General features: G+C 23.7%; 3 protein-coding genes and 1 long non-coding RNA gene across 9 annotated transcripts; 3 read left to right on the top strand and 1 right to left on the bottom strand.

The window, feature by feature from the left end:
* The first annotated feature begins 35 nt into the window (after nucleotides 1-35).
* On the top strand, nucleotides 36-2,401 carry LOC126894498 (uncharacterized). The gene is made up of 2 exons (XR_007701430.1): nucleotides 36-324; nucleotides 1,642-2,401. It is a non-coding gene; the product is annotated as an uncharacterized LOC126894498 (long non-coding RNA).
* A 1,258-nt stretch (nucleotides 2,402-3,659) lies between these two features.
* On the top strand, nucleotides 3,660-14,824 carry LOC126910467 (protein croquemort-like). 5 transcript variants are annotated; one of them, XM_050693060.1, is made up of 10 exons: nucleotides 3,661-3,840; nucleotides 8,468-8,621; nucleotides 10,441-10,601; nucleotides 10,745-10,886; nucleotides 10,939-11,157; nucleotides 12,471-12,685; nucleotides 12,994-13,270; nucleotides 13,326-13,399; nucleotides 13,464-14,026; nucleotides 14,735-14,824. In XM_050693060.1, coding segments are annotated over exons 1-9 (1,476 nt in total). In that variant the 5' UTR covers nucleotides 3,661-3,838; the 3' UTR covers nucleotides 13,696-14,026; nucleotides 14,735-14,824. The 5 variants fall into 5 exon arrangements, with proteins under 5 accessions (XP_050549020.1, XP_050549017.1, XP_050549015.1 ...); XM_050693058.1 differs by lacking the exon at nucleotides 3,661-3,840 and adding an exon at nucleotides 6,691-7,003; XM_050693059.1 differs by lacking the exon at nucleotides 3,661-3,840 and adding an exon at nucleotides 7,757-8,037.
* On the bottom strand, nucleotides 14,669-18,411 carry LOC126910478 (kelch domain-containing protein 3-like). Its single transcript, XM_050693088.1, has 8 exons — nucleotides 18,249-18,411; nucleotides 17,881-18,125; nucleotides 17,662-17,823; nucleotides 15,714-15,895; nucleotides 15,444-15,657; nucleotides 15,076-15,381; nucleotides 14,921-15,017; nucleotides 14,669-14,859 (listed from the first exon to the last, which is right to left on the bottom strand). The coding sequence occupies exons 2-8, from the start codon at nucleotides 18,029-18,031 to the stop codon at nucleotides 14,718-14,720; spliced, it is 1,254 nt and encodes a 417-aa protein (XP_050549045.1). The 5' UTR covers nucleotides 18,032-18,125; nucleotides 18,249-18,411; the 3' UTR covers nucleotides 14,669-14,717.
* A 169-nt stretch (nucleotides 18,412-18,580) lies between these two features.
* LOC126910494 (serine/threonine-protein phosphatase 2A activator-like) lies at nucleotides 18,581-21,459 on the top strand. Of its 2 annotated transcripts, none has more exons than XM_050693117.1 (6): nucleotides 18,581-18,878; nucleotides 19,560-19,763; nucleotides 19,827-20,044; nucleotides 20,109-20,233; nucleotides 20,293-20,501; nucleotides 20,562-21,459. In XM_050693117.1, exons 1-6 carry the CDS (start codon nucleotides 18,810-18,812, stop codon nucleotides 20,673-20,675), a joined length of 939 nt encoding a protein of 312 aa, XP_050549074.1. In that variant the 5' UTR covers nucleotides 18,581-18,809; the 3' UTR covers nucleotides 20,676-21,459. The 2 variants fall into 2 exon arrangements, with proteins under 2 accessions (XP_050549074.1, XP_050549075.1); XM_050693118.1 differs by lacking the exon at nucleotides 18,581-18,878 and adding an exon at nucleotides 18,971-18,989.
* Nucleotides 21,460-21,868: the final 409 nt, after the last annotated feature.

Here is a 21,868-nt window from a genome sequence, read left to right on the forward strand (position 1 = left end):
TTTCGGACTCAGCGGACGATTTTACATAAAAAATGACTATCATAAGTCATAGGTCAATTTTGTTGTAAACTAGTGTTATTATTAGTAACGAAATCAATAGTTCAATAGTCTAAAATGCGGTGAATAGGAGGAACAAATTTATTTGTTTTAAAAAACTATGTTTTATCAATTTCCTATGAATCCCAAACGTCATTCAGAGAATTGGATATTACGAATGAAAAACCCCAATGTTTTATTGTAGATAATTCGTTATAATATAAAAGAATTTTTTTGAAAAAAATTAGTTTTTTTAAATTTTATCGGAGTTTTGTTAGCAAATTTAAGGTAAGAATAATATTAAAAACTTAACTTAATTTATATAAGTAATATAATTTATTTAAATATTATTAATATATTTAACCAAGTGCTACTATAGTGAAGGTCAAGAAGCCTTTGACGACATTTCAAAATTTTTATTGCATTAGGGTTGGCAAATATTGGCCTTATGTGTATATAAAAATTGTATGTAGTTTCCTTTGGAGCGATTCCAATATTTAACCAGCAATATTGACATATTTTTTANAGCGATTCCAATATTTAACCAGCAATATTGACATATTTTTTATTGTTGATTTGCGTTTCGAATTCGAACAGTTCAAAGTTGATTTATAAGTATGTTAATGTAGATTATTTACTGTAAATTTATTTCGTACATTTATATATCAATTGTAATGATTTTATAAAAACTTGAATTTGACATTATTTACATTTATTTTTAATTTAATTTAAAATTGATGATCAGCTGAATTAGCGTAAGAAGATAAGAAAGACAAAAGGGATTATAGTAACTCCTTTTCTTTAAAAAAATAATAATAGCCTTTGAGGTTATTTAGTTAAAATAGTGAATAAATTAAAGATTGCATTAAATTAGTATTTTGTGAATTATTCTTAAATAGTCCTAAGCTTATATGACATTTGTTAAAATGTCAATATAAAATACACCTGCCTTCAATAGGCGAGGAGACTCAAATTGTTTTCTATATTAAATAAATGAAATGTATTTTTATATTTATTCGGCCTATGTCTTCCACCTCCCAATGGTTATGTCAATATTTTACAGTTACTTAAAATTAATGTTCACGTACAATAAAATTATTAAATTAATGTCGAAAAAGAATTTTTAACTCGTTTTTAATGAACTTTGAATTGAAATATTTAAGGATTTTAGAGGAATTCGTAGTTGTAACAAATAAAAAAATAAGGATTTCTACTTATTGATAATTAAATTAAGTTTGGCGCATAAAGTATACAATTAGAGGATATGAATCAAATATAAATGACTATAAATTAACAATAGTTAATGATAATTTTTGGGACACTTGAATACTTAAATAAAAAAATCCTTGTAGCACAGACTTATGATAATATATTCTGTGCTTATAGTTAGAAATAAAATATGGTTCAGTACCGTGATAGATAAGTATGATTTCAATCGAGTTTTAATGAGAACTTTGATTGTTAGTTATTAAAATTAAAAAAAATGTCTGAATAAATGATATCAATTTTGCTCTATTTTATATCTTTACAGCTTACTAATATACAATTAATTAAATTTTTGTTAATTACATGTTACTTATATAACAATGTGTTTTTATCTTGTAGGTATTTTTGGAGTTAAATCATAGCAGCAAAAAAGGTTTTCTTCATTATGGAGTCCTTGAATTATATTACTACATTTATAAATGTATTATTTTTCACAACTGCTTTTTCTGGTTGTAGTAGTGATATATTTGTAAACAACAAGTTTTATATGCTATCAACTGATAACAATGCAATTGTACATCCGTCTTATAACATTGATATAGACAAATATAGCTTACACGGATATATCTGTGTTATATCCGGTTTAAATACAGTCCGAACTCATTTTAATATAAATGATAAAGTATTGTTTGATTTAAAAGAATATAACCTAAGTAATTCTGATTTTTTAAAGTTATTTACTTCCTCCTATATAGGTGGTGACTTTCCATCAATTAATATTAAAGCATTATCTTTTAAAGAATTAAGATCTAACGGCGACTTTAAACTTAATAGCAGTACATATGATTGTATTATTAACTATCATAGATTTATGATGAATTTTTGCTTCACAAAATATATTGTCGGATCTAGATATTCATATGAGTGCAAAAAACTCTTCGTTAATTTTCCTTCTACAAATGATGGCAACTATTTTCAGGTTCTCACTAATCGATCATCAGTTGATAGTTGGTGTTGTCCCTAAAATTTTTACTAGAAATCATTATCATTAAACTGTGAAAGTTTTTCTAATATTTGTGTAAGAACAAAGTTATAAAACAATTATTTGTCAATAATTAATAATGCAAAATATTATAATAAATAAATGTATTCACTATTTCTTAAGTGTTTTTTTATATATTTTCCGGGTTGGGCTGTAAGACTGTTAATAAAATGTTTTTATAATTTTTGTCATGGGTAGATAAATAAATAATTTTATTGTTTATTTATGCAATTTTATCATCCTTAACATACATTTTTTATACATATTAATAGACTGGTGTACCCCTTAGGGATGAGACTAATTTTTTTCTAAGAAGGGGTTGATGAGCAAAATTTGACGATTTTTTCCCATATATAACGACTACAGATTTTTAATAATTAATGAAAAAATAAATTGTAAAAGAACAACAAAATCGGTAAAATTAAAAAACTAAAAAATTAGTTTTAGGGTAAAGTGTAATTGTAACTTAATTTTTCTCTTAGAATATTTAGCGTATTTTATTTTAAATTGAAAATTTTGGTCCTGATTTTCAATTATATTTTACTTTATAAATAATAATAAGTGATAAATTATGAGGTATTTAAAATCAATTTATTTAAAAGTATTTTAACTTCATAAATTAACTGTATATCTTTACATTAATATTAAATATCATATAAATAATATACTAAATTCATATAATTCATATAATAAATTTCATAACAATTTATAGCATAAAATTCAAAATTTTATAATAATAACAAAAATGTAATGTTTTGCGAATAATTTGTCTTTTATTAATAAAAGATCATTTTTTCATTTTTAAACTCTTAATGTCTATTAAATTTGTGAAATTTTTATTGCAATTTAACATAATTAGATTTTACAAATGATTTGCTCCAATAGTAACCAATGACGAATTTTCAATATTTTTATGGGTGAGGAGGTCCTATAGAAAAAAATTTATTTGAAATACGCATAAGAGTCTTTCCTTATATATTAAATAAAATAAAAATATTAATGTTGTGGAGTGATCTAGTCACCCTCCTCTCCTTAAGTTTTCCACTGATCTTAGTACGAAAAATTTGCACAACTGTAAAATTTGATCTATGGATTAACGTGGTTATGAATAAATGTGTATTTTTTTTATATTAGTGTTAAATTATTCGAAATCATTAGTATCATTAAATCTAAAAAATAGATTAAATTTATTAGAGTAGTTTATGATAAGTTCAATTAATTCGACAAGACTTTGTAATTAAATAAAATATTTCACATGATGACATACGTGTCAATAGTTAACGATACGTAGATATTAAAGTAAATAAAATAATTGATTAAATACCTATGCCACTTAATATAAATGAGTAAAATTGCGTTCACATCGTATTGATAAAAATATTTTTCAGTCGGGTGGATAAAATTTTGCTTGATAAAAAATAATTTTAAATAAAAATAAATTATTTAGACTATGAAAATGTTTTAATTAGCAACGTTCATATATGTGGGTGGTAATTGAAAAAACCTAACTCGCTTGATATATTTCAGTCATCTAATATTGTAACCTGGAAAAAAATGTGAGTGTATACAATTATTTTTTTTACGAGAACACAAAAACTCGAGTTTTGGTAGCTCTAAAGCCACCAAAATGATATTACCTATTAAATATTAGTCATTACATGCGCATAAATACTATGTATCTTTTTATAAAATGTTGTAGCTTAAAACATGTATAAGTTAAACTGATTTCGGATATTTTGCCATCAGGCACGTAGCCAGAAAAAATGTTTATTGGAGGTGCCAACAATTTTGGGCACTTGTATCATTTTCCATAATGTTTCCCATGAAAATCTTGTGGGGGAGGGCTCTCTCCACTCCTCCATAGACAGTATCCCATACTATGAATGTTACAAGTTCAAAATTTTACCATTGGTTGATTAAAAACAAATTGTTTTCGTATAAAGTATACTAATTATTACAGTATTATAAAAAATGGATAGTACCTATAATTAAAAAAAAAAAAAAAATACTTTCATCTTCACTATCGGGATAAATTTTTCATATTGTGAAAAATAATAAAATAATGATGTGAACATAAGTTGATTTAATTTTTCAACTTTTAAGCTATTAAGAAAAAATAATTTATACCTAAATACTAATAACAAATAAGTAATAAATAATTTTTAAAATAAATATAAATTATAAACAATGTAAAATTTATTTTATTTAAAATTAAAAACAATTTCTGCCTTTTTTTAGTCATATTGTTATTACTATTATTTAGAGCACGCAAATAACAAATTAACAAAAACAAATAAAATACCTATTGTAACTACTAAATTATAAAAAAAGAACAAATTAAAGAAAAGATTTATCAAACAAATTTTCATAGAGTATTACTCTATCGAATTTTGTAATCAACTAGATACTAATCAATTCAGATACTTGGTAGTTTGTTATCATTTGTTGGACAAGAGTTAAAAAAAATTTACCTACAACCACATTTGGAATAACTGCTATTCCATTTATTATTACGTCTAGAACGTTATCTTTTTCAAATAACATTTTCTATGAATATAAAAATGAAAATACAGCCATAATAATAACTGTATTACCCAATAGTAATGACAAATTAATAATAATTTCAATGTATTAAGGCCTAGCACGTTTTTGATAATTCGTAAAAATAATTGAATTTTAAATTTGGGGGAGCCGGCCCTGGGTCACATTAAATTTAAAGGGGCCAGGCCCACCTATATCTACGTGCTTGTTTGCCACACAGCTGCATTGAATAATATGTTATAAGTAAAATATTGACACGTAAAAGAGTATGTTGTTAATTTGGTATTTTTACATGTTACGTCTCTAAGGCAGTATGTATTGAAGTAGTTTGTGGTTTAATTACTAAAACTTGTTGAATGCATTGGGTTGTCATTTCTACCAAGAAGAGACATTTTCTTTTACTTATTAAGATAACGTGACTAATATTTCATTCCTATTTGAAAGAAACTAATACATATTTTTTTAAAATCAAAAACAGTATTTCATTCAAAATAAGGCTTTAAAATGAAAATTATAACATCAACCTATGATAAGTGTTAAGTCTTTAGAAACTCTTATTCAATTGAATAGAAGTTGAATAGGTAGGTGTTAGAAATTAGCTAAAATAATAGTGTTTACTTTATTTACTTATTAGAAAAAATAAAATTAGATATATATACTAACTAGTTTTTTTAGATTATGATTAGTTACTCTGTATAGTGTAATAATTTATTTAAACAAATGGGTAACAATCGATTGTTATTAACTCATGTTTTAACTTAAATATTTATTATTTAAAGAATAAAACTTCAAAATATTTTAATACTATAGGGGACTAGACTAGTAATCAGAAAAGTGGTGTTGTTGGGGGTTACGTATGAATAATATTTTTACTACCCCTTCTAAAATTCATCTTCATCATATATTTATTTTTAACATGGGGGTTCATAAATCCATAGGAGAACACTCGATAGTCTAGATTAGCCCTAGCTTTTTTCATCCAATTACATTAATAAAAAAAACGGTTTTTTGAAGTCTCCTATTAATCACTTTTATCATTATATCCTACGATTATGATAAAACTTCTTCGGTTTATGTGGAATATCGAAGTTTTAATACTTTTCTGACAATTTACTATTTTTCTGTTGTAAATCAAATAAAAAAAAGTTGTTACTTAGCCGACAAATGATATCTGAAGGTTCAGTTTATCGTAAAAAATAATTTTAACATAGAAATAACTATTTTTCATCAGTCAATGCATTACTCATTACACTGAATTGGACTTCGACCACAATGACACAATTTATGTCTTGATTAGTTACGTAATATAAATATTTATTTATTTTAGTAATAAAGAAATTTCAGTAAATCTACTACGTTTTAATAACCTTAATTCTAATTTTTTAAGCGTCATAACCATAATCAATGTATAAATAGATTCAAGATCAAAAAATCATAATTGGTATTTTTTTAAGGCACACAAATCTATAGTTTTTTGGCTATACGATACTATTTTATTAATGAAAAGTAATGAAACGTATTGTTTATTATGAATATAACAATCTTAGATTAATATAATATTTATTGTTGTTTTTTTGTCAGAAAATGATACTTTTTATTATATTTCGATATAATAACTTAAATTTTATTCACCATGCCATCAAAACGCATATATTTGTGTTTCCATCAATGGTTTAATGTAAATACTACATATATGTGTAATAAGCGTATTTAGTTCCATACAGCGTGACGTAACATGTTTTTTATTTGTTATCGCACTAATATTTCAACATTATCACTTATCAATTTATAGCAATCATTTCATGTCGTTAAAATCTTTTAGTCCATTGTATTTTTTTAATTTTCAATGAGTTTTTACGGTAAATTTTTGTGTTGACTTTGCTACATTACCATAATATATTTAGTCTTACATAAAATTTTAGACCTGTCAATTATTATTTGTGACTATTAATTAATAGTTTGTTATTTATTAGAATTCCTTGATTTATTAACAAGTATTTAAAGTTAATTAATGATATTTTCAAATCTTTAACGTGAAAATTTTCTTCAGATCTTTATACTATGCTTATTTTTATACTTTCCAAAAATTAAGTTCTTTGTAAAAATTCAATTAAGTATAAAAAAGCTAATGGTAAAATTATACCAATTAGTTATGAATCACGACCAAGAAGAATTACAGTAAGTGTATTTTTATTGTTATTTAAAGTATTGTAATAATTTAAGGATGAAAATGCTATGCATACGTACACTAAAATATTGATGGAACTCAATCAATATTATCAATTAATTGAAATTAATTTTGTTTAATTAATTATTTTGCCCAATTTCATTATTTATAATAATGATTTTTTTGTATGTACTATAAATGTTTTATTTTTATAAGTATTTATTTAAGTTTCTATTTCTATATATAGGCATATATTGTTAGTCTAGGATTAAAGAAATATATCAACCAAATCTTTATGTTTCATGGGATTGAAATAAAATTTTTATTTTTATTTAAACTAATAAAATAATTCTATTTTTTAAAAAATATTTTATATATTAGTTGAAATAGACTAATTATTAGAAAGTTACAACTTTGGATGATATTCTCCTTTAATTCTAGATCCTTGCCATCATCTATCTGTAAGAATAGTGCTAGAACTTGAAAAAAAAAATAGTTTTTAAAGGAGGCAAAATAAATTAAAAAATTCTATATTATTAAATTTTTTACAAAACTCTTTAGAAGAAACTATTATAGCTAGTTTAATGAATCTTTATTTTTTTTTAATTTAATGTTTTTTATTCATTTTGGTGCATAAATTAGAAAATGAAAAATATTGAGTTGTTTTACTTTTATATGTACTTTGTACACCAAAAAGATTAATTTTACATAGTGTTGTATAAAAAAAAGAAAACTTTGAACTTGATTGTTTGTTTCAATATTTAAAAAATGATACTTGTACTCTTGGATTTCAAGTTCTTCATGTACGAGGTACTTGAAATGTATATTTTGGTACGACAAAGATGAAGAATAAAATACTATGTATATAGTGTGTGTGAATGCTGGTTGACATAGTATGCTCGGCTACATAACACCTGTTGTTATTGAGATTAACAAAGAACTGTTGTTATAGAAAGGATAAGAGAGAAACACCTAAGTATAAGGTGCACACAAAATGCAAGACACAAGTACATAAGTTAAACGGGGGAAAGTAGCCAAGTATGAGGTGAAGATATCTTATTAATCTTAACTTTTGATAATGTATATAATATTAGCAAACTAACTTTTATTTAAATTTCTGTAGTGAATCAAAAAGTTACATTTTTCTGTTTTTTTACTTTTAAATAAACTGAATGTGACTTACGTTAGTCTAGTTCTGAAGTTCAAATATATGTCCTCCATATCGATTTCTTAAAATTTTTTTCAATATTATGAACGAAAAAAATCTTAAATTTTTTGTGGCATGCTATCTAATAAAAACTTCTAGGAATAGTAAAGTCTGCATAAAAATAAAATGATAAATATACTTTATTATTAGTTTTCTTTCTCTTATTTTTTTTTTAATATTCTTTAATTTAAATTCTAAATATAAAATCAATTATTAAATTTTTATTTATTTATATAAATATATTGAATTTATTGTATTGAACTTTTAGGAGTTTAATAGCAACTCGAGAGGAACATAAAGATTCACAATGCTGGCGGTTCTGGGGAAAATTGTTTTTGTCTCTTCTTGGTATTATATTATTATTTACTGGAATCATAATGACTGGTTTGTGGCCACAAATATTTGACAACATTATGAAAGATGTAATTAACTTAATCTAGATTAGATTTATACATTCAATGCTAAAAAAATAGTAGAAAATTGAATTAATAACTTGAGAATAATAATTTATTGTTTTTATTTTTAAGTAATGATTAAAATCATTTTGAACAAAACCTGTTAAGTTAACCCTTAATTGGTTCTACATACCTAAAATCATCTTTGCTCTTCAGAATTTTTATTTATTACCTTTATCTCATTGTTTTTATGTTAAATTTTTAGTTTTAAATTATTCAAAAATGATTACAAGCTGAGCAGGGTTGTAGCAACTAATTATTGTACTTGTGGTAAAATTTTAAAATGTGCCAGTATAGAAATATAAATAATAATAATAAATTAAGCTTGAAAAAATGTTTCAATTACAATAAATATTATGTTTTTTTACCTTTTAATAATTATTTTATAAGTATTTGTTATTTTATTTAAATAACTACATTTTAACGCTAATAATTTTATTTAAATCTGTAACTTTTAAATAAAATTCTACAAAGAAAAAATTATAAGCAACATATTAATATTTAGTACGTAATAAGTATAGATTCATAACATTTACAATACATTTAGTATTAATTTTAAATATTATCAAATTAAAATTTTTTTAGCTTTTTTCCTAGCAAAGTCTTCAATGAGTTCGTTTGTATCCAAAGTATGTTTGATTGACAAAATAGCCAAATTAGATAAACAATCTTTCCAGTTGTTGATCTCAATTAGCTTTTAATAAGTTTTAACATACTGAATGATTTTTTTTTTTTAACAATTATTGGCAAAGTCAAAAATATGTGTAAAGCTATTTCTACGTTTGGATACTCGGCACATATAAAAAATTTTGTAATTAATTGAAGTAGGTCTAAAGGTACTGCGACTCTAGTAAAAGAGATAATGCTTGGGACTTAAAATCTTTTATTTCAAAAATAAAATCAGAAGCATTTAAATTGATTTCATACTTAAGGGATAGATCAATTGCACATTTTTGTATATAGTTCAACAAGTAATACAAAAACTCAAAATTTTAGAAATTTTTTCAAATAAATCTTTTAGTTCAGTAAGAATTCCGTCATAAACTTCAAATATATCTTTTTGAAGTCATTCTGTTTAGATAATACTTGCATATATTCTTCAATTAATTCAACAAACACTTCAATCGACTTCAAATCTTTCATTTTACAATGTTTGAATTTACAAAATTAATTTTTTAACCATTTTGGATGCACTATCAATGGTTAACACGATTAATTGTTTTTAATATTTTATTTCATAAATTCAATAAACAAATCTTTAGATGAATTTGGATTTTCTTATATTTCTTTTAAAACATTAAATATATTTTTAATATTTTGGTTAAGACCTGTTACAGAATCTTGTTTAGCAAACCACCATGTGTTGAATTAGTACATTTTAATAAAATGATTATATTTTTCATTAATTATCTATCTACTAGTTATAAATGAAAAAAAGTTAAAAATTTGTTGAACTGTGTCGAAGAATGTTATCATCCATGTGCATAACTTAATATTTATCTAATGTTGTAAGAAGCCCTTCAATTAGTAGTTTTTGTTTTCTGAAATTTTGTTAATTTTAATAGAAATTTGTGACATATAAACTTATTTAATGACTGCATAAGTTATAGGTCAATTAATGTATAGTATAATTTTCATTATAAATACATTTATTATATAATATAATAAATAATTTAAAATATCTATTAGCTATAACATACAGGTGCTAATTAATTTAAATGAATAAATTGTAAAAGATACACATTTTTATTTCATATTAATTTTAATGGAAACCATTTTTTTGTAGAGATTAGAGTTAAAGAATAACACCCAAACTTATAAATTTTGGGAAAAAATTCCTGTGCCATTAGAAATGGAAGTATATTTATTTAATTGGACTAACCCAGAAGATACTTTGCAAAATAAATCAAAACCAATTCTTCAACAGTTGGGACCTTATGTTTTTATGTGAGTAATTTTGAATATATTAAAGTCATTTAAGTATTAATTGAGAAAAAAAAATTAAATTAAGTAAATTAATTTTTATTTTATAAAATTATAAGTTACAAACAAAATTAATTATCTGAAGGAAACTAAATTAATAATTTCAGTGAAAATCGAGTTAAAGTCAATCAAACTTTTAATGATAATTCTACAATAACTTATATGCAAATGAAAAGTTGGCATTTTCAACCTTCACTATCCAATGGTAGTTTATCTGATAAAGTTATTACAATTAATATAGTACTGAGTGTAAGTCTATTTTAATATTATTATTATTTCAATACTTAAACATTATTTATAGGTTTTAGGTGAGAAATTGAAACAGATTAATAAACATTGGGTTTATGTACTTACAAATTACTATTTAAAATTTATGAAAATTAATCAACCATATGTTATAAAGAATGTTAATGAATTGTTGTTTGATGGATATGATGATCCTATATTGGATTTAATTACAAAACTAAAACATTTCATACCTATTAATTTACCAGTAAAAAAAGCAGGTTGGCTGTATGGGGTAAGAAAAAATATTACTCATAAATAATTCTTATATTTCAAAATAAATATAATATTTTACTAAATAAATTCGCTTCTTAATTAAGTTTAGTAAATAAACTAGTTACTTACTATATATACTAAATTGGTGTGTTTATTAAAAAAAATTTTTGGGGAGGAAAGGCTTAAGAAAATAAATGATAAATTATTTAATAATAATGCAAGGCTATATTATGAAGGAGAGTAGAGGATCAACCTAAATGTTTTTAAAGTTCAAAAATTAAATTTACAGAATTTTTTTTATACAAACACGAATCCTACTATAGTGTTAACATTTACCATGTATTATATATATATATATATATAAACAAAATGATTCTTTTAACACTAGCCTCTAAATTTTTCTTAAAATAATAATTTTTTCAAATTTATTTGTTATAAAATATTTTTTATGTTCATCCCTTATTTCTTATATGGGTGTCAACTTAATTTTTTTAAATGAAAACATACTTATTTAACTAGCTTATAAAATAGAAAATGTCTGGTCAATAACAAATTTTGGACCAGTATTTCAGAAGTTATTTAAATTTTTATACTTGGGAGGTGGAAAGATTACTCGTTGCTGAATATAGTAGTAATATTTTTATACCTGATTGAGAGGAGGAGTGAACCCAAAAAATGTTTATTGATAAAAATAGCAGCACTCAATCCTTACTCAATTCCAGTCATTACTTTAAATTGTTGATAACTTCTGAAATACTCATCCAAAAATTATAAAATATATAATATTTTTATTGTGCATTTCTGCATGAGTCAATAATCATCGTTTAGTACATTATTTTTGTAATTATGTCATCCGTTTGATCTAAAAATAAAGTCTATTATTATTATTAATACAAAACAATAAACTCGTACTTGCCTAGTTTTATTGTTTTAAATAAAATATTACAATCGGTTTTGTATGCAATATGTAGCTAACGAGTATTGATTATATGAAAATGTAAGACTTCTTATGGATCTAAGGATTCTTATGTGTCTTCTGGGGGAGACTCCGCTCTCTAGAAATTTAGCAAAATTAGATGTATTGTTTTATAAAATTATTTTTAGAGGGAAAAAAATTTCATTTAGCCACTCTCTCAAATAAGTTACCATCCAATAATTATGCTCTCTGAAAATTAGTTTCAGCTATAACTTTGCTCCAAAGTACCAAAAAGTATGTAGTCACGAATTTTTGAAGGATCTCAATCTTCATAAATATGTTTCTAATAATAAATATTCAATGCTAATACTTTTAAAAAGTATATTTTATAAATATAGTATTTATATTCTATTTAGATGAACATGAGTACAACAGCAGATGGTTTGGTTAATATGTATACTGGTCAAAATGATATAGAGAAAGTTGGTATAATACATTCAGTGAATTATGAATCTAAATTAAACATTTTCAACAAAGACTGTAGTTATGGCTATGGGTCAGCTGGTGATTTATGGCCAGAACATATGGCTGCTCAGCCAAATATATCACTTTACATTCCAAACATGTGCAGGTATTGAATATACTTTTTTATTTCTATTTTAATTTCCTCTCAATTTAATTGTTGTGTGAGAGAAGATGGGAAAAGCTGTACAGCTCAGCAGTGCGGAAACAAACCTTGATATATGAAACCAAGGTAAGATGCATTCCCAATCTAGCCATACAGACCACTTATTGTAGACTACTCTAAATGTCTAGATAAATAACTATTCATCGCTATTATAATTATGGAACATGATTGTGTTTTAAAGTTTCCATGGATTGTTGTATTATTTAGAATATTTATTTTATGATAATAATTACATAGTTACAATTTTTTAGTGCTATTACCTTAACCAATACTGATTATATATTGGTAAATGATATTAAAGGAGTAATATTTGCTGGAGGTCAAGATGTTTTTAATAATTCATGTTATTGTACAACACCTAAATGCCAACCACCAGGTGTACGGTCTTTAAATTTATGTGATGGAAATTCTCTTCCATTGTTTGTATCATATCCACACTTTTACCTAGCAGATAATTTTTATGGTGAAAAAGTAATAGGAATGCAGCCTAATAAATCTTCACACGAGTTTAAAATCATTCTACAAAAAGTAAGTTTAAATTAATTTTTTTTTATCATCCTATTAACATTATTTGAAAACTTAGGACTATTCAATACCACTTCATGTTGATGCAAGACTTCAATTTAATGTTCATACACAGCCAATAAAAGACTTACAGTAAGTCTCATTATTTGATATTAACACGAAAGAGATATATTTTATTTTCTTATATTTTTCTTAGTATTATGAAGAATTTGACAGATCTCTTTCTTCCTGTATTCTGGTTCACCGAATCATTCCATATGTCAAAAAATATATCTGATGAACTAATTATAGTTACAAATACAATACCAAATGTTATACCTTATGTGTGGTTAATTATGTCTTTAATAGGATCCACTATGTTAATTTTCAGTGCTTATTTATGCATTATTAAGAAAAATAATTCATTTGGTGTTTTAGACCCAATATGATAAACATGAGTGATTTAGATAATTTATGTATAAACACTTGAAAATTAATATTTATTTAAAAAATAGATAATTTTTAAATTACTATTTATAATATTGAAAACAATTATATTTTATATCTTTATTGTTATATTTATTCAATAGTGTTTTTATTTTAACTTAATTTAATTAATTTTAGACTTGTAAATAAAGTTAAGGTTTAAAATATTTGTTCTATATAATAATTATTAATTGATATTAGTCATGCTAAGTTTTTTATTGTTATAGTTTAAAATGACTGAAAACTTTAATTGTAATACTATGATACCATTTTTTAATTATTAATATAACTCATGTAAGTACTAAAAATTAAAAAAAATATTTATTTAATTTCTTTTTTTATTTACTGTCATTATTTAATTCATAAACAAAAAAGTTCAGTTATCCTGTCTTTTCATTTCAAACATAATATATATTTGTGTTACACATTTTATATTGAAATATCAGTGATTATTGAAAGCATATCTTAAAAAAGTATTCATTTTTTATTTATCTCCATACAGTGAATGCTAGTAGTTATTTTTGATTGCTTACTACTGATAGTTAAGTTAGCATATATAGGGTGATATTTAGTTTCTTAATTATCCTTTTATTATTTTAAAATATGTTAGACATAGAACTCATTGGACTACATAATATTTTTTATTTATTTTATAACATATATATAAATTACAATTATTAACATACATGATTATTTTTAAAAATGAATGCTTATAAAATATTTATAATTATAGTTATTGAAAATACATCTATTGGTATTTTGATCTATTACAAAGTAATAAATTAATTTTTATGTGTTAAATTAAATCAATTATTGACCATTTTTAAATTAATGTGTTAAAAAATTAATATAATTAAACATATGTGTTCACTCTTGTTACAAAATGATTTTTTATGCTAATATATCAACATTAATAATTAAACATTTTTTAAAATATATATATATATATTTTTATAACTGAAAATACAAAATTTATAAATAAGAACTATTCAAATGGATTAGGCGGAAGATCAACCAATTGCTCAGGCAAAGGCAGAGGAGGAAAATGTATTTCATAAGACGGAGAAGAAGAATCTACAACACCTGTGTCAATCACTTCAAAAGGATCAACTGCAGCTAAATCATTTCTAAAATATTAGATTTTTTAAAAATAAATAAATTATTGATTTTTATAAATTACTCTCTCACTTTAGTGTTTTTGGTATGTCAAGATCATCAAAGTTAATTTCCTCTTCTTCAAGTTTTTCCCATACTTTAACTAGACACATATCTTTTAAACTGGGATCTAAATGAAAAAACAATTAGTCAAAAAAAATTTTTTATTGATTAAAATAATCATTTACTGAGATCTAAAATATGAAGGTCATCGTGATCTTTTAGTTGGTTGAAAAGTTGTTCGGTTAGATCATAATCCATTTGTCTCAAAGGAATAGGAGGTTTTGGTGGTATGGGACTAGTTCCACCAGATATAAATACTCTATTTTCAATTACTAAACAAATTTGTCTTCGTCTAGCACATGGTGATACACCTTTTGGTGTAATGGTCATCCAAGTAGAACTAGTAGGATCATAACGATTTATATCTTGGAAATGAAGATTCATATTTCTATTGAAGCCTCCAAATATGTATAAAAATCCGTTATGATAAACTATAATAAGTTGTATAAAAATGAGGTTGTTTATATTTTTATAATAAATTTATGTAACATACAAGCAGAATGACTACGTCTACCAGGAGGTTTATTGCTGTACACATTAGGTCGTATCCAAGTATGCGTTGTAGTGTCGAAGTAATAAATTTCTGAACAGTAAACTTCTCTGTCAGTTATTCTGGGTGCATGCACATCCCCACGACCTCCAAAAACATACATTTTGTTATCAATTGCAGTAGCAGTATGAAAATCTCTAAGTGATGGTGGAGTTCCCTAAAATTACAATTTTTAAAACTATGAAAAAATGTAGAATTTTTTGTTTAAATAACCTCTGTTCTGATTTTGTGCCATGTCATAGAACGGAAATCAAACATACATAAGTCCTGAGAGAATTGGCTTTCTTGAAAGCCACCATAAATATACATACAATAATTAATTATACAAGCAGAATGACCATCTCTAGGTACTGGCTTATTTCCAAATGTTACTGGTATAGACCATTTTAATACATCTGCAAAAAAAAAAAAAAAAAACGAACTAATACTGTTTAGTCATTCAATATTAACATCAAATTTAAATACAAAGAAATTGATTAATCATTGATCACTAACTTCCTCTAAAATAATAATAATAATTATGTTTTGTTTTGTAGTATTAATTGTTGAATGGAATAGGTTATGTAATTAAAAGATTTAGAAATTATTCGTAATATAATAGTATTTAATATAAAATATCAAAACATATAATATAAGAGATGTACAACGGCAACGGGTCACTTTACACGATAGACAGCGAAACTACGACTAAACTGTAAACATGTATACAATAGGCTGCTTAGAGTAAAACAACATAATCGTAAAAGGAATGTGTCCCTTTGACCTTGTACTATACTAACATAAGTAAAAATACATTAAACTGTTATATTAAATAATATTACTGTACTCAGTGTGTTGTTTAATAATATCAACACTTCCCCTTAAACAATACACCCGTACATAGTTAAATAAAAAATTATAAATCTATATATCTAATTCCTAACATTTCTCTGAGTTTTTGAAATCTTGTTTGTGGTATTGGCTTGGTCAAGATGTCAGCTAACTGCTCTTTGCTGGTCACATACTCCAGTGAAAACATCCCTTCATTGAACTTCTTCATTGAAGCTTCTTTTTATTTGAATAAGGAATATTTTTTCGATTGTTAAGAGTAATAACTTAAACTAAATACGAATTGTAATAATTTGACGTATCGTTGAAAAAAGTTGGTCAAGTGAGGGTTAGCAAAATAAATCGTAGACACAAAAAAAACTACATAGTAAAATAATATTAACATGAATATAAATTTCTTCTCACGAGGGGAGACTATAGTGATGGAATCTTAGATATTGAAGTTATTGAATCTAAATGAGATAAATATCAAATTATTTGAAAATTTTATTCTAACTAAAAAAAAATGCTAAATTTTCTTGCCCACAGACGGATTTGAACCTGATGTACTTATAATGTATTTAGAAAAAAAAATTTGTGCTGATACATACATTTTTTGAAAAGTTATAGCATTTTTAACTTGAAAGTTTAAAATCGAAAATAGAAAATTTTAATACAAAAATAGCGTTTTTTTAACTACAGCAGTCGTTTGCATGTAGAAGATAAAGTGTCGGGACAAATATTTTTTTTTCATTTTACAGTACATAAAATAAGCTTTAGTTTGATATATGTTTAAAAGACGCAGTATTTCTGGAACATTTTCAAAAATTAAGTTGAAAAAGTAAGTTTTTGTAAAAAAGTTGCTATTTTAAATCCCCCCCAGTGAGCAGGTTAAGTGTTAAATTTAAAAAAAAATGAAAGGGAAATATCAAAGGTTTTAGTATAAAAAAAAATTATGTTGATTTGTTGATTTTTGAAAAAGTTATGGAAGTTTTAAGAAAAAAATGAAAAAATTTACCGAATTATAAATTTGTAATTTTTTTGAATATTTTCCCCATTTGCGGGGAACGAGGGTATTTTTTTTNTAATTTTTTTGGATATTTCCCCCATTTGCGGGGAACGAGGGAAAATTTTTAAATTTTTAAGGGTAATGTCTTCAACTAGATACGATTTGTGATCTTTTGACGTATTGTTGAAAGAAATCGGTCCAGTGAGAGCTGAGAAAAAGTAGTGACAGACACAAAAAAAATTAAACACATCATGGTAAAATTAATACCTTCTCAGCTTCGCATTTAAGCTAAAATTAACTTTGTAACAGTTATGATTATTTCTATACATATTTTTGATTACTTACGGGTATCAAAACAATATAATGTATTGCATGTTTCTTTATCGTTTCGGCCACCCCACAAGAATACATTGTTATTGTATGCTACAGCTGTATGGCCATATCTTTGAAATGGAGTATTTTCACATTCATGATCTTGAAGTTCTAATTTCCACCATTTTAATTTAACTAAAACAAATTGTTATTTAATAAATCTACCGCTGTTAGGTTGTTACTTGTACTTACTAGTATCTAGTACATGTATATCAATAGGTTTAAAGTTTTTATAATCTGCTCCGCTACAGTATCCACCAAATGTGAATATACTAGAGTCAATTGCGACAGCAGCATGATTTACACGTCTTGGACCTCCATGCATATGAAAAGTCCAATACATCTTATAACAATTTTCACTATTGTTTGATTATGGTGAAAGTACAATAACCTCCTTTGTATATTAATTACATTAAGCATATTACTTTATCATAATTCTACAAAACAGATAAAATTTTGAAAACTATAAGTTCAATATTTACATTAATAATATTTTTAATAAAAATAATTTATGCGAAAATTAAAAAAAACTTGGCTAGTTACTTTGGCTAGCTACTTACTTTTCTCACTGGATAAATATAGTACGAAAAAATAAAATAAAAACTTAATCATCTAGATAATCATAGAAATAAACGAATTATAAGTAGGTATTTTTGTAATAATACTTTTGTTATAATAGAAAATGTTCAAAATTATTAAATCACGTCATAGACGAAGACATAATACAATTCTTACAGTTAATTTTCACTAATTTGATAATCGTGACCTATCAATGATAAGAAAATATTATTTGATAATTATCAAATTGTAGATTAGTAAAAATATATAAATAATAACAAAACTAAGTTTATAAAGTTTTATATGTTGTTAATAATAAATATATATTAGTCTACTATCTTTTGGTCAAAATTGTTAAATATTAAATTAAATTTTAATGTAAACTAATGAAATATTTTAGTATTATTTTAATTTTAATAATTTAAATGTTACATTTTTTAAAACCATTTAAACTTCTTTTGGGTTTTTAGATACTAATTATTTTATTATTTTTTCTAAGCAACTTAACCATCATTTGTTAATTTTCTTTTTCTTTTACATTTATATTTAATACATATATAAACATGGAATTCAGAACACAAGTTAAAAATGAAAGTGATATTGAAATTTGGGAAAAGTCTGAAGCATATGATGTTTGTATATGTAGATATATATATACATCAGTGTAGTAAAAATTATTATGAAATATATTTTTGGTCCTGTGTAAAAGGAACTGTTGACAATTTTATTAACTTTTCGAGAGAGTACTTAAAAATATTTATTATTAACTTAAGTATAACCTTAAAGTCATTATATTATACTTAGAAATCAAAATTTTCCATTGAATAAACAATTAATGAAATTAAATATAATATTACATAAAAATATTATATCACATTAAAACTAAATTTAGATATTTTTTTCATTATAAAAACTTTAAATACATCTTCGGACAATTTGATTTTTTAGTTAAATTTGAGCGGTAATTATTCACTGGTAATATAGCTTAAAACAAAATTTTTGTTTTCAAAATTTAATGTAATATATTATAGATTGAAGAGACCTTAACTTATGTCGAATTTTCTATTTCATACTTAATTGATTTTTAGAATTGTGTATTATCATCTTATAACATTAGTACTAATTTTATTTTAATAAATTTTATATACACATATTGATAAGCTTGGATTAAGATGTTGTGAGACTTGGGGTCAAATATTGAATGAGGCCTCTGTATAATAGCATCATCCAAGCTTAATGTTTTGCACTGTATTTTAACAAAGGAAATGGATCCATAATCCAGACTATGTGTTAAACTAATATTTTATTTTTAGGATTATATTGGTTTTATAATTGCTATGAATAAATCTATTTACGCCATACCATTAAATAAACCTTTAGTTTTATCTGACCAAGTTAAACAGGTCTTAAGTATATTAAATATTATCAATGATTGGATATCTGAAGTTGAACCATTAAAAGAGAGCTGTAGATTTGGCAATAAGGCTTTTGCAAAATTTTACAACCTTTTAAAAATTGTAAGATGATAAGCTATTTGTATGTTTATAATAGAAATTTAATTAAAGTAAGTTAATTTTTAGAAAATTCCTGATATACTATCAAAAGAATTTTCTTCAGTTGAAAATCAAATTTTAACAGAACTTGCAACATATTTAATTGAAAGTTTTGGAAATTCTACGCGTATTGATTATGGTACTGGTCACGAGTTATCATTTTGTATGTTTCTTTGTGGTTTATTTAAAGTAAATATATTGAAAAAAGAAGATAGTAAAGCAACAGTAAATATAATATTTGCAAGGTTAGTTTATAAGAAATTAAATAGTTAATATTATTTTAGTTTTTAATTATTTTTATGTATTTAGGTATATAGAAATAATTCGAAGACTTCAAATTAGATATCAAATGGAACCTGCTGGAAGCCATGGTGCTTGGAGTCTCGATGACTATCAATTTGTGCCCTTTATTTGGGGAAGTGCACAATTAATAGGTAACATTTTATTTTAAATATAATGCAGTTATATTTAATACTCATTTAATATATTTTAGAAAATCCTGATCTTACTCCAAATTTATTTGTTGATGATAAATATGTACAGCAGTTCAAGTCAAAATATATGTTTCTTGGATGTATTGATTTCATAATGCAAGTAAAAAAAGGATTATTCCATGAACACTCTAATCAGTTATGGAATATAAGTGGTGTTCAGAGTTGGAATAAAATTAATGATGGTTTAATTAAAATGTATAAAAAAGAGGTAAACTAACTTTGTTTATGGCTAAAAATTTTTAATTAACATATTAGAAATATTTTATAGGTATTAGGAAAATTTCCAATCATCCAACATGTACCTTTTGGAAATCTATTTAAATACAAATCATGTACTAAACAACAAACACCATTATTAGCATCATTTAAAATTCCAACATAATAATTATTAAAAAATTAATAAAGAAATACGGACAGAACTATAAACTAATAAAAAATTAACTTAAGTTGATTTATTTTTAAGTAAAATATTTTATTAAAGCATTCAATTATACTTTTTTATAAGTTGATTTTTATGATTAATAAATATTGGCTTTATATTTAATACCTGTTGTACATGTAAATTATAATTTCTAATACTTGGCTTATGTATACATGAATATTTAAATAACTGAGATTTAATTATTCAATAATGTCTCAATTCAAGGTTACATATTCTATAATTTTATTTGTAGTTACTAATTTATTTGTATGAAAACATTTATGTTCTACAAATACATAACTAATTGTATACTATAATTTGTATTAATAAATAATTTTATATTAAAAATATTATTGAAATAGACTTTATATTAATATTATTAAATTAATTAGTGAATATATCATGCATTCCTTGTATTAGTTGAATTATTACATAATTTAAAGTATTAGCATAACTTCTTTACTATTTGCAAATTCATGTAAATTATTATGAATTATAATATAAAAAACTAAGCAATGCAAGATAAATTTAAATGTAATATTAAATTTTGTAGTGAAATATATTTATAAGTACTTTTTGTAGTTATCGTCTATTGACGAAAATGGTGATACAGTTAAAAACTACTTTACCAAAATAAATAAAAATATTTTGAGTTGTATCATAAATTTTTTTTTTTATATAAATATTTGCTAGTTCTTAAATTTAAGTAGTTATCAAATAATATAGAAGTCTATTTTATTTGTTATCCTGTAAAATGTTTTTCTTAAAAACTCATTCCTGTGTCAGATGTAATGTTAGTAAAAAATTATGAAAATAGAAATAAAAAAAAATAATTGTATTGGTGATTTAAAAAATTTCATACAATTTTTAATATTTAATAGGGAGGGTTATGAATAATCAACTTAAAAAAACAGCTTATTTTTATGGTGATGTTATTAGTAGAGAAAAAATTTGGTCCAAACATTCCATATTTACTGAGATTTTTTTTTTTCTTTTCATTCTCATTACTAAAACTATGTTAACATAGTAAAAATTTACTATGATTTTTTATAAAAAATTAATTAAAGCAAAAATTATAATAAAAATATAAAATAAATGTTAAAAGATCTTGCATTTAGATAAATATTGTGGTAGTTACATTGCACAACTAGGTG

This window comes from Daktulosphaira vitifoliae, unplaced genomic scaffold, assembly GCF_025091365.1.
Source record: "Daktulosphaira vitifoliae isolate Bord-2020 unplaced genomic scaffold, ASM2509136v1 Scaffold_1, whole genome shotgun sequence".
Lineage (NCBI taxonomy): Eukaryota > Metazoa > Arthropoda > Insecta > Hemiptera > Phylloxeridae > Daktulosphaira > Daktulosphaira vitifoliae.